Source organism: Ammospiza caudacuta, chromosome 5 (genome assembly GCF_027887145.1).
Source record: "Ammospiza caudacuta isolate bAmmCau1 chromosome 5, bAmmCau1.pri, whole genome shotgun sequence".
NCBI classification, from domain to species: Eukaryota; Metazoa; Chordata; class Aves; order Passeriformes; family Passerellidae; genus Ammospiza; species Ammospiza caudacuta.
The window spans coordinates 29461250-29473890 of record NC_080597.1 but is presented as its reverse complement, the minus strand read 5'-3'; the positions used below and the strand labels follow the sequence as shown (position 1 = coordinate 29473890).

The following is a 12641-nucleotide window of genomic DNA, read 5'->3' as shown; positions in this document are numbered from 1 at the left end:
CTTTCTGGTACTTTCAGAGCATGGATGGGACATTGCCCTGAAGCTGCTAATTCAGACAAGGGTAATGGACACATTTGTGTAGCCCAGAAAAACATGACCTTCCTTGCTTGGTAATGATTTCTGTGCACCAGTAGATGATACCTAGGCAGGCCCTCTATAAAAGTACATTATTTTTCACCTAAATAGATTTTAAAGTATTTGTCCAGGAGAAGGAGATTGCCTTGCAGTACTGGAGACCAGAGCACAGGCTAAAAGGGCGAGCTTCCCCGCAGGGAAAAAATGAGACAAGATGTCCTGCTGCTGTGTGCAGGCCAAGCTTTGGAAGGGCTTCATCCCTCCATGGAGTTTTATGCAGCCATATTCAGGGGCTCCTTGACTGCCAGCTGCAAAGTACTTGCGTGGCAACAGCAGGGAAGGGTGGGAGAGACAGGGACAGCTTTGTCGACGTGGCAGCTGAACCCCCGTGGTGCTGTCTTCAAATCCCAATGCTTGGAGCTAAATGTATCTTCCTGCTGTTACTTTTCTAGGTAGTGTTATTTTTTTCTTTTTTTATTAAAATGTTGCATAACAAGTTAAAAAAAAAAAAGCTCCTTGAATTTTAAATATTTACATTGAAGGAGAGAACGTAGGACCTCTTGGCCTATTAAGAAATTGGCCTCTGTTGCCAGTACTAACAAGGCATTGCTGTGTTCTGAAATGTAGGTGTTCCCTGTTACACACCCCTTCAGACCAACTGCCAGCCACAACTACAGCTGAGCTCAGCAAATAGCTCTGTAACACACATCCACTTCCTTGAACCACCTAGACAAAGCCCTTGAGCCCCAAGCATTACTTCTCTTTAAAAAGAGGTAAAGCAAAAAGAAAAGATAGGTGGAGGTTTTGAATCTGCCTGTGAGCTTTTCCTGTGGGAGATGCATGGACAAAATCTCACTTCTGAAACCTTATCTGCACAGAAGCTGTTATTTTCTCATTACAGGCATCAGCTGGAGATGTTTGCCTCTTTCAATAGCAGGAAAGAATTTTTCATTTCCTTGGGGTTGTCATGTGAATTGAACGTACAGAGGATTCAGGGTATTGCGATATTAATTATGTCCAATTATAACCTGACTCCCCTTCCTTGGCATTAAATAACCCAACCAAACGAGCTCTGTCCCAGTGGCTCGGCAGTTGTTCCCCTGCCCATGTCCACGTGACAGGGGAGCTTTGCTTTGACTTAATAGCCAAATGGCTGAGAATGCAGGAGCAGATCCTGTGACAGAATTCCTCTGCCTGCATGCGTGCAAGGGCGACGCCATAATTAAAGGAGCACGGTCAAGGCACAGGTATTTTAAAGAGCCCTAATACGTGACACCCTCTTGCTAACACCTTATTAAAATAATAATAGAATTTTAGAAATGTAATTGCCCTTTTTTGCTTAATGATGCTAAAAATAGCTCAGTCGTTTTAATTTCCTGATCTCTGGCTGACAGTATGATTTTGCTTCCAGCAAGGCAAGGGAATAATTGAAGAAAAAAAAAGAAACAAAGGTGTTCTTTTGTAAGTAAATTCCTTTTAAAAGAGGAGTGACGAAAATAAGGCTGCTCATAATAGCTCTCATAAATCTTCCTCTTCTCTTTCCCCTTTCCCTGCAGAAAATAAAACAACTTCAAAAGTTCTTGGTTTTTTTTTTTTTTTCTGTAATCAGTGGGAAAATGAGCAGGGCTAGCTGCTGTGGCTGGGTAGAAACATTAATGGATTTGGTGTTGCCTGGGCTCAAAAGAAATGCTCTTCTGTGGCAAAGGCAGTACCTGAGGTAAAGTGTTCCTGAATGAGAGAGGAGGACAAACCAAACCCAGAAGAAGGCTGAAGGCTATTGTGGAAATAGGACAAGAGATGAACTTTGTATTTTTGCACTTTGGGGATGGTTGCCAGGCCAGCTACCCCTACTGCACAGGGACTGTGGTAATGCCTGTGTCACCCTGTGCTTGTGTCAGCACCGAGGAGGATGCAGGACACGTGGCTGGGAGAGCCTGGAAACACCATTTGCCGTGTCCCTTCCACTAGTTTGGGGTGTTACTTGGGTCAAAAGTTGCTTTAAGTGTGGACAGCAAACAGCCTTTGCAAGTGGTGTGTGTGAAAGGTGGCGTGACCTTGGACTGTAACACACACGGCCTGGGGATGCCTGTAGGCATTTTCTTTATTTTCCTGGAACTAGCAATGGGTCTGCTTTGAAATACAGGGTGCAGGTCCGTTTGTGGGCTGGCTGAGAGCGCCTTCAGCTTGCCAGGGGGTGGTGCAACTCAGCCTGTGGTGGCCATCGGCCCGTGGCCCCAGGGATGGCTGTCACCGTGGTTGTCCTTCCCCAGGGCAGTCTGTGTCCCCGAGCCCGCGAAGGCCCCGCGGTGCGGGGGGAGCAGCCGGGACGGGGGCAGGCCGCGGCCGCCCCGGTGACTACATCTCCCGGCAGCGCCCGGCGCGCACACCCCCTTCGGCTCACTGGCAGAGGCAGCGCTCCAATCCGAAGGCGCCGCCGGGGCAGGCCAGCCAATGGTAAGGCTGTTGCTAACACGCCGCAGTTATTTTTAGCACGGCCGGCGCTCGCGCACCTTGCGCGTCCCTCGTCTCCGCCGCGGTGGGGCCGGCCCTGCTCTGTTAGAGGCGGAGGGACACAGGCGTGCGAAGACAAAATAGTTCGTGAGGCAGGAGCGCGTGTCGGGGGCGGGGTCTCCGTGCCCGTCTCGGGGCCGCGGAGGTGGCCGTGCCGCTCCTGTTCCTCCCGCGGTGACACCAGCCCGCCCGGTTTGGCCTTGCCCCGGTGTTCCCCAGGGGGATGCGCTCGCAGCCCCCCGGGCTCCCCGCCCGCATCGGGCACCGGGGATCCCGAGGGGTTTGCGACGATGGAGGGAGCCGGGATTGCCTTGGGCACGTCTCCCCGAGCTCCTCCACTGTAGCGGGGCGGGGGGCTCCACCACGGGGGTCTTCGCAGACGTGCTTGGGGTGTGCAGAGAATTGTCCCTTCGGGAGTCCCGGGCTGGCCTTTCCGCTGAGCTGCGGCTTGACCGTACCCAGGGTGCGCGGGGGCCAGGCCGGCCAGTCCCGTCTCTCCCGGCTCCGTTCGATTCCACTCCCATCCCCCCGTCGCCTCAAGCTAAGCCGCTTGGGGAAATTCTCAGGTCAATCCCCGCTAAGGCCGCGGCCCCTTCACTCTTTCCCTTGAGCTCGGATCCGGGATACTCCCGGTGCCGGGGGTGGGGGTAGCAGAGGGGGCTCCACCGTCACGCCTTCCCTCCCCCCCCTCCCCCGTCCATCCTAGGGCGCTGCGGACGGCGACGGGAGGGAGAAGTAGTCCCGGCCCGCCCCCCGCGGCCGCATCACGCGGGGCGGGAGCGGATCCGTGCGCCGAGAGGTTGCTAAGGGTGAAAGTTTGCCGTGAGTTGGCTCACTCGGGGCCAGGGCGCGGGCGGCTCTGGGGGCGCAGCAGCGGCATCCACACCACAGCACCGGGCCCGCCCCGCGCCGTCGGGGACAAGGGAGGGAGGGGACGGACGAGACGGGGCAAAGCAGAGACGAGACCTGCCGGCAGCGCCCTCGGCCCCCGCGACAGCCGCCAGCAGCCGCCGGCCCTGGATCCGAGAACGAAGTAAGTGGGGCCGGGGCTGCTTTCCTCCCCCACACCCCCTCTTGGGCTGGGACCCCTCCAACGCGCGTCCTCTTTGTGAGCTCGGCCTGAGGGGGCCCATCGTCTCCCTCCCCACCAGGGACAGCGATTTACCCGTCCGTGGGGTCACTGTGCGGCTATGGTCCCCGGGGGGATTAATGGGGCTTCAAGGGAGAAGAATGGAGGTGAAAGTCACTGGGTCGGGGACGCTTTGCAGTGCCCCAGTTCACCATTTTGTTCTCCACAGCCTAGTTTGAGGGGCGGGGGGGGGGTGGGGGGGGGGGGAGCGGGGGGGCGGGATGCGGCTCAGCCCCAGCCCTAAGCAGCCCCAAAAAAGGCAGGCTGGGCCCGAGGGCGGTGGTGGGCGCCCTGGGCTCCCGGGAAAGGGGGATGTCACCGGGGTGTTCCCTTTCGTGCACGACGAGGTCCGAGGGGGAGAAGCCCGGCGACAACAAAGGCGCTGTCGGGGCTGGGCCGCCCCCCCCCTCATTTCTCCCGGACACCCCGATCTGCGATGCCCCGCTGGGTGCGCGGGGCTAGGAGCTCGCTCTTGCTGACATATCCCCATCCATCCGACCCGCTCTGTTGGGAACCTTGTTTGCGACCTCGCGTACCCCACTGGGGCGAAGGGGACAAGCAGCGGGGGGCGGGGGAGAGGGACAGAAGGTTACTGGGCTTCTGGCCTCCCGGACTCCGTCCCGCAGCCGTGGGGGGAGAACAGCTGCGGAGTGGGGACGCGCCCGCCCATCCCTGCCGAGAGAGAGGGAGGGGAAGGGAAGGGGAGAAGGGGGCGGCTGCCCGGCGGTCCCGGGCCGCGGGGCGTGTTCCCGGCCGTGGGCAGCGCCGCGAAGGGCGGGCGGGCCCCAGCGCGCATGTGCCCTGGAAAATTTTGTGCCCTGCCCCGCCGGGGGACGCGCCGGGCCGGGCGCGGGGCGCGCCGGGAGCCGCAGTCCGGGGAGAAGTAGGTCGCGGGCGGGGAGGGGGGGGCCCGGACTACAGCTCCCGGCGTGCCGGGGCCGGCCGGCACCGGGGATGGCCGCTCTACCGGGGACGGAGGGGCGGCGGGTCTCGTCCCCGCGGGGCCGTTCCGCTGGCGGGGGGAAGCCTCTCCGCCGCCCTTGGCGGGGTGCTGGGAAGGGCGCTCTCGTTCCAGACGGGTGTGTCCGGCTGTGGGACCGCAGGCCGCCGTGACAGCCGTCTCTAAATCCCGAGGCGGCGGCCAGCCTGTTGGCAGGGCCGGGCCTCGTTCGGGAGGTCGAAGGGGGATGCCCGCAAGGTCACCCACCGTGTTGGTGTATACGGGAGAAGAGGCAATCGTTCCCGTGTTCGCTCTTCTCTGTTGTAAGTGGTGGTCTGGCCTCTCCCCTTCAGCATACCGATAAACCGGGAGTCTGAGGGGCCTCTTGCCTTCCCTCGCAGAGCAGAGAAACAGCTCTTTGTTCCCTGCCAGCACCTCGATGTACAGTAAGCCTTTAGTTTGAAAATGCTGGCCTTTATAGAAGACTGCTCAGAATATCGCTTACAATTGATACTCGGTAGTTTCTTCTCTCAGAGCCATGCTGCTTCAGCTAGATTTCAGTGGGTTTGGGGGTTCTCAATTTTTTTTTAAATTATTTTATCACATTTCAGTGCAGTAGATTGAGGGGATCCTACTGGAGCTCATCTTGCCATGTCAGCAACCTGAGAAGCCAGTGACTTTTTTGTGCCTTCGGCAGGTATCAGTTGTATGCCTCTACCTTGACAGCTGTTGGTGTTACTAGGCTAATTAACTTACCTTTTTCATAACCAAGGTACAGAGTATTCTCTTTTTAGGAAAATTGGAGAAAAGACAAAAGGAGATTGTGTATAATTGTACCTCCTCACAGCTTTCTGCAGAAAAGTTGATGAGGAACTGGGGTCTTCAGTGTATATTGAGACATTTGTATAGCAGATAAGGATGTTAACAAATTTTGGCCACTGTTCCTTTCCCAGTCTTATCTGACCTCTTAATAGATTTTGGATCTGGATTAGAATTTATCACAAGATAAAAGACTTACCAACTGGCTGTTCTCTTCCTGCAGAGATCCCAAGGTGTCCTCTCTTTTGTACGTCTCAAAGCCAAAGAAGTTATAGAGCTCGTGTAATCCTCCCTTGAGGTACTATGGTCTATACAAGCTCTTGTTAGGGTTTAGGTGTGCTCTTTAGGGGTTTGCTTCATACTTAATTTTTGTAGAAAAGGCTCTGTCATTGTGCCAACACTTTTGTCTTCTGAAAAAGGCTTCTTAACTGTTCTTAGAAAAACCATCGTTGCTTATTTCTTTGGTGTTCTTAGTTGGATATGGACAGGTTGCAGTGACCTACCAAAGTTTGTTACATTACAGTAATTCCTTAAAGCTGGTTTTAAAGACAAGACTTCTTTTCCACTCCCTTGTTCCTGTATATTTTTATGTTGCTGAGCCAAACCCAAAGGGGGTTCCTTCCAGAACTGGCCTCCTTGTTGGCAGATCAGAGGTGTGGGATCTGTTTCTGGTTACCATCTTCCTAAAGCTAAGCCTCTGTGAATGTGGAGCAGTACAGAAAAAGCAGAGTATCTGCATCCCTCTTTTACAGTTAAGCTTTAAAATATTTGAGGGCTTATTCAAAGTTATTTGATTCTTCCTGTCTACTAAACTAGACCAAGCAAACAAGTCTGGTCAGTTTTTTAACTCCTGCTGAGTTAGGCCAGCATGGATACCTGGTTGTGCTGCTGGGATTTTTCAGGGGAATGCTAACTATGTGTGTTTGTACTTTATCCCCACCCCCCAATAATTGTCACACATCATAAACATTGGCCTGAGTGCTGTACAAGAATATCCCTAAAGCCCATTTTAGGAAGATGGTTGAACACAGTGTGTCTCTTTGAGCAAGGTGAGGGCAGCTGAACACAGAGCAGCCTCTGACTAAGCCGCCAATTAAAAACTGGATATTCTTCTTTCCCCTGGAGAGGTGTGGAGGCTACTGGAGGTGTGCTTGCTCTTAAAATATCTGTGAGATTCATCTTCCTTGGATGAGTGACAGAGCGTAGTGCTGACCTACCTGGTTTTGGGTTTTTTGTACCCAGACAAACGTTGTTTGCAAATCTGTGTATAATGGGAGACTTGAGTGTTGTGGCTTTGCATTGTGCTTTTGTAGGCTCTCTCCATTTTAGAGACCTCCTCACAAGGCAGAGAGAGAGAGGAGGGAGGATTACTTCAATCTTTGGCAAGCAATTTCAGTTTTTATTAAGTAGGTATCTGATCCTGGCAGAGCTCATATTCCCTTTGTGTAGGGATAAGCAATGTGAGCTGTATTGGTCAGGCTGTTGGTATGTTTGTATTTTGTGACCTTATATACATTTACTGTCCCACTCTCCCCACCCAGCAGACTTGAACTGAGATTTTATGCTTGTAGCTAGGCAGAGTCTCAACTGGGTACACTTAATAAGATATGTGCCTGCTAGTCAAGGGGATGGTAAACATGGGCTGGCAGCTGGAGCCCGGCGCCCTCCCTCGCGTCCCTTCTCGTCCCTTCTGCGCTTGTGCCAGCAGGACGTGGCGCCCGGCACAGCCACCCGGCCTCCCGGAGGAGAGGCCGGCCCTGCTGTCCTGAGCACAAGCAGGTCTGCACAGAGCTGCTGAGCGAGTCACGAGGCTGTTCAGGTGCTGTGCTTGTGCTCTGGAGAGGCAGCTGCAGGTGAGCCGTGCTGGAAGCAGCTGAGTGCCAGGGCAGGCGAGGCGTGTTAGGTGTGCTGCCAGAGCAGACAGTGGCCTGCTGAGTTACAGCAGCAGTGCTTGGCAGCAAGGTGAGCGTGATGTACGTACTTGCGTGTGGGTAGTGGCTACACCCTTATTTCTTCTGAGGGGAGCAGGGAGAGTTCTCTTTATCAACATCCCTCTGTTTTGAGGATCAGTAGATTTGTGGTGCTTCTCCTAGAGAGCCTTACTTCTTGTTAGTATTTGTGCAAATGGCTCATTCTGCTTTGTTCATGAAAAGGCACAGTTATTTATGTCAACAGGAGGAGAGTTGTGTTCTCTAGTCTTCATCCATCCTTTTCTCTCTTTCCCTAGGTCTCTTTGGAGTCAAAACTTGTCTATGTTTCTGTCATTTTGTCACTTTTAATACACTGCCCTGACTTGCTTGCTGGGAAGAGAGTATGCATCTGGAGATCAAAGTTGCTCTTAACTTCATCATCTCATACCTGTACAACAAGCTTCCTCGGAGGCGGGCAGACCTGTTTGGTGAGGAGCTAGAGCGCCTGCTGAAGAAGAAATATGAGGGTCACTGGTACCCAGAGAAACCTCTGAAGGGATCTGGCTATCGCTGTGTTCACATAGGGGAGACGGTGGATCCGGTGGTGGAGCTGGCGGCCAAGCGGAGCGGGCTGGCTGTGGAGGATGTGCGTGCCAATGTGCCAGAAGAGCTGAGTGTCTGGATTGATCCTTTTGAGGTTTCCTACCAGATCGGTGAGAAGGGCTCTGTTAAGGTTCTCTACCTAGATGACAGTGAGGGCTGCAGTGCCACAGAGCTGGACAAAGAAATCAAGAGCAGCTTCAACCCCGACGCCCAGGTATTTGTCCCTATCGGCAGCCAGGACAACTCGCTGTCCAACTCTCCGTCCCCCTCCTTTGGCCAGTCACCCAGCCCCACCTTCATCCCTCGCTCTGCACAGCCCATCACTTTCACCACTGCCACCTTTGCTGCCACCAAGTTCGGCTCGACCAAGATGAAGAAGGGTGGAGGAGCCGGAGGAGGGGGCGGTGGAGCAGGGGCTGTGCAGCAGCCGAGAATGGTCAGGTCTCCCACCACCAACCTGCTGAAGCACAAGGGCCTCTCCCTGTCCATGCACTCTCTGAACTTCGTCGGGAGCGCTGGGAGCCAAGCCCCGCAGTCCCAGCTCTCCCCCAATGCCAAGGAGTTCGTTTACAGCGGCGCCTCTCCGGGAGCCAGCAGCCTCTTCTTCGATGGTGTTGCCAGTGAGAGCCAGGCCAGCAGCATCCCGCCAGCATCGCAGTTCAACGCCAGCACGGGTGGTACCTTCGATATGGCTCAGGTCTTCGGTGGCAGCACCAATAGCCTCTTTTTGGAGAAGTCTCCCTTCGTGGAAGGACTCAGCTACAACCTGAATGCCATGCAGTATCCTAGCCAGTCGTTCCAGCCCGTCGTCCTGGCCAACTGAATACAACGGAAGGAGAGTATTTTGGGGCAGGGAGGGAGGGGGGAAACAAGAACAAAACAAACAAACAAGAGGGAGAGAAAAGAAAAATAGAAATATACAGAAAATATTAAAACCTTACAAATATAGGTTTTTGGGAAAAGAGAGAGCTCAGTGTTGTTGCGCTGTGCTGGTAACGCTCCTGAAGCACTGAATTGTTTTTTAACTCAGTACCTGTGCTTTTTTCCTACTCACTTTTTTACTCCTTAAAATGAGTCTTGGGCTTTTTTTTTTGGTTTGTGTGCCCTCTTCCCCCACCCCAGCCCAGGACTGGTGCAACTGTAGGTCACAATGCTCCTGATTTCCTGCACCACCCCCTGCCCCACACTGGACACAGGGTCCTTCTACCTGGGTGTAGGGATGTCATCTTCATACTACCGTGCTGGAGGAGGGACAAGAAGAGGATGAGTCAGTGTTGGTGGGGACAGACGCAGTCTTGTTGCGTGCTAGCCAGAATGGGTGGGTGAGCTTGCTTTTTCTGTGTACACAGAGAACATCGCCTGTGCCCACGGGCACAGACCATTGTGCTGTTGTGGCTCCAGCCCAAGCTGGCATCAGCTGTTCTGTGTGCTGAAAAACACTAACTCTTCTCCTTGACCATCTTGCAGCACATCACAGTCAGGGCAGAGCATTACTGTGAAATGGCTTCTTCCTGCTCCCTTCCTCATCTGCACTTCCAGTTGTGGCTACAGGGGCACAGTGGCTTAGTGGCTGTGGTTATTGGACCTTTGTGTACCTGAGCAAGAGGGCTTTTTGGTGCTCTCTCGGAGCTGCCCAGTCGGTCTGGATGACAGCCCCTGTGGTGTAGAATCACCACCTGCCTCTCTTTGTGACTTGGGGGAGGTGGCACTGAACCAGCTGGACCCCACTTGGATCCTTCCCCCACGTCCCAGATGTTCTCCCCAGCAGCAGGGGCCAGCATCCACTTGTGGTGGCCTTTGAGGTCAGAGTTCTCATTATCTGCTGTGAATTAATCTTCTTGTCTCAGAGAGGAAATTCCTTCCTTTTTAGTTAGTGAGGCAGCACAACTTTTCAAGAAGATAGGATGATGTTGAAGCTGCTGTCTTGAGTGGTAACATAAGGGTTTATGCTTTCAGCCAGGTATGCACCTGACTAAATCCCTTCCCTTGCCTTTCTGGAGAAGCATGAGGAGGTGGCTGATCCAGTGAGAAAAGGAAGCACCTATCATAAATTCTCATTCCAGCCAGATCACATCAGCATGGACAGCAGCAAGCTTAGGGCAGAGCTGGGATGGGCTCTCCAAAGGCAAGTGGTTGTCTCAGTCTGTGAATGTAAGGTGCCTCCTCACAGCAGGGATGGGATATGGGACTCTGCACCTTTCTCCAGGATGGTGTGAGGCAGTCAGGCAATAGTGGCTGTTCAGCTTGATCCCTTCTGTGTTGAGGACTCCAAAACCCACCTTCACAGAAAGCCAGAGGAGGACTGCTTCATGCCCAGGAAGGATGGAGGCTTTTTTGTTTGGAAGGGAGGTTTCTTTGGAGGCTGCTGTGTGAGCATGGAACTGTGCGAAGAGGAGAGAGATGGAGATGATGAAATTCCAGTTTTTGAAGTTCTCAGTTTAAATGAAAAATAAGCTTTTGCTGCTTCCCAAACTTGAGGTTTGGTTTTCTTTTAATGATGCTTCTTGGAGCACAGTCTGAAATCCACTCCTCCTGCACTTGTGGAACCAATGTCAATGTGCTCTTTCAAGAAATCTTTGTTTCAGGTGAGATGAGCTTGACCATGTGCTTTTCCTGCTCCCTTCCCTGAGATGGAGGCACTCCCGCCCTTTTGTAGTTGTGTTGCCACTAAGCATTTGCAGAAGGTAATGGGCTGTCCCAGGGAGACTGTCTCTGCCCAGAGCTCTCCCAGGAGAGTTTCCACCTGTCCCCTCGATGGGTGATGGGGTGCACGGTCCTGACCTTGTGCCAGCATGGGTTCCCAAGCAGGCTGCTTGCTATTGAGCTATGAGCAATGCAGCAGGTGGGTGAGGAGAGCAGAGCCCAGCCAGTTTCCCCAAAGCTGGTGCCCACAACCTCAACCCTGCAAGTTTCCGGACTAGGACAAGTTGATGAGGAATGGCCCAGCTGTTGTGTTTCTCTTTTTTCTTTTCTTTGAACCTACTGCTTTTAATGGATGCTACCACTGCCACGGAGTCCTTCTCCCCAACAGGGTGCTGCTGGGTGCCCCCCCACGTGCTGCACTGGACTGTGAGGGGTGTTCAGCCCCTGATGGCAGGACCTGGTCCAGTTGCCCCCCACTGTCCCCACATCTGGCAAAGCCACCTGCAAGCCGCTGCCGTGAGACAGCGTGCTCTCCTCCAGCACAGGGAGGGAGGGAGGAAGTGGGGATGTCCCCTGTCCACTTGCTTATGTGTGTGTGAAGCTTTGATGCTGCTTTGCCCTGCCACACGTATTATACCTGCTTTAAAAATAGTGGTGTGAGTGGAAGGAGGAAAAGAAGAGGGACCAACCTCTTTGCATCTTAAAAGGAAAAAAGTGTGCTTCAGAAATGTTCCTCCAGCATCAGGCAGCAATGGAAACTAATGGCCTTTTCAGGTCTTTTCTAGTCTTGGATGTAGGCGTTCAGCTTCAATTTTATTTTTTAAAAACCTGCACTAATTTACCTGGTTTCTTAGGAAGAGAAGAGAGAAGATTTTTTTTTTAACTTTTATTTTTTATGGGTTTATGTTCTTTTTGTTGATGTCTGTTTGTATTGAATAATTTGCTACATTTGTAAAATGTAAGAGGTATATATAATATATGTATATTTCTAACGTAAAAAAATGTAATTTTTTTCTTTTCAAGATTTTTTCTTAAAAAAGAGGAGAGAAAAAATATTTTTTCAGGAAAAAACTTTAAAAAAAAAAAGAAGTGGTGAAGATTCCTTTCTCCCCACTCAGCCTCCCTTTCCTCCCGCCCCTCTCTGAGGAGTGAATCGACAGTTGCCTTGTGGGAGAGGAGTGAAAGAGGACAGAAGTCTGTATGTCTCCAAGTGGAGGGTTTCTGTGTGTGCTCTGCTTGGGGTTTTTTTGGAGAAGGGGGCTACTGAGAGGGGGAACCAGGGGGTTGCTGTCTTTTTCTTTATTTTTTTTTTCCTTCTTTTTTTCTTTTCTTTAGCGAAGGAGGAATACAATCAGAGTTTTGTATTCAGAATGTTGTGCAATATTTTGGAATGGGATATTGGTGTGTCTAGAGATTTAGTTAAAAACAAACAAAAAAAAACCCACAAAAAGATTGATCAAATCTGTACAGTTTCTATTGTTCCAGATTTTTTTAAGTTTGTATTAAAAGCATGATATAATAACCGTTTGTCGTGTGATGTGTGCTAAGTGCAGAGGGAATACCTCGGACGTGCCTAGTTTGGGTAAGGAGGGATACAGCCGTCTTTGGATGAAGCGGTGCTCAGTGTCAGCCTTGCAGGCAAGCTCCTGGTTTCACAGCATTAGAAATAGCTCAGTGGTGCCCAGGATTGTGCAACATGGCCAGGACAGCTGTCTCAGTGACCTCTCCTGCTGCCAAGAATAGCAGTACATAGGAAAAAGTGGCGATGTGCCTGGCTATCCCTGGTCCTGCTGTGATTCGGCTCCCTGGAGTGGGAGGAGGAGGGAGACTTTGGTGTGTGGTGCTTTGGGAGCCTTCAATCAAGCAGCAAAGTTCCTAAAATACCCAAATTCTGTGGCAGCTCACTAGCACCATCACCCTTGAGGCAGGGTTAGGAGCCCTCTGGTGTAACTCATGGGGTAGATGAAGCCCCCCCATGGCAGTGCTTCCTGCAGAGAGGTGCTGATTCTGG

General features: G+C 52.4%; 1 protein-coding gene across 1 annotated transcript; it reads left to right on the top strand.

The window, feature by feature from the left end:
• The first annotated feature begins 3396 nt into the window (after positions 1-3396).
• TOB2 (transducer of ERBB2, 2) lies at positions 3397-12152 on the top strand. Its single transcript, XM_058805028.1, has 2 exons — positions 3397-3619; positions 7702-12152. Exon 2 carries the CDS (start codon positions 7788-7790, stop codon positions 8808-8810), a length of 1023 nt encoding a protein of 340 aa, XP_058661011.1. The 5' UTR covers positions 3397-3619; positions 7702-7787; the 3' UTR covers positions 8811-12152.
• Positions 12153-12641: the final 489 nt, after the last annotated feature.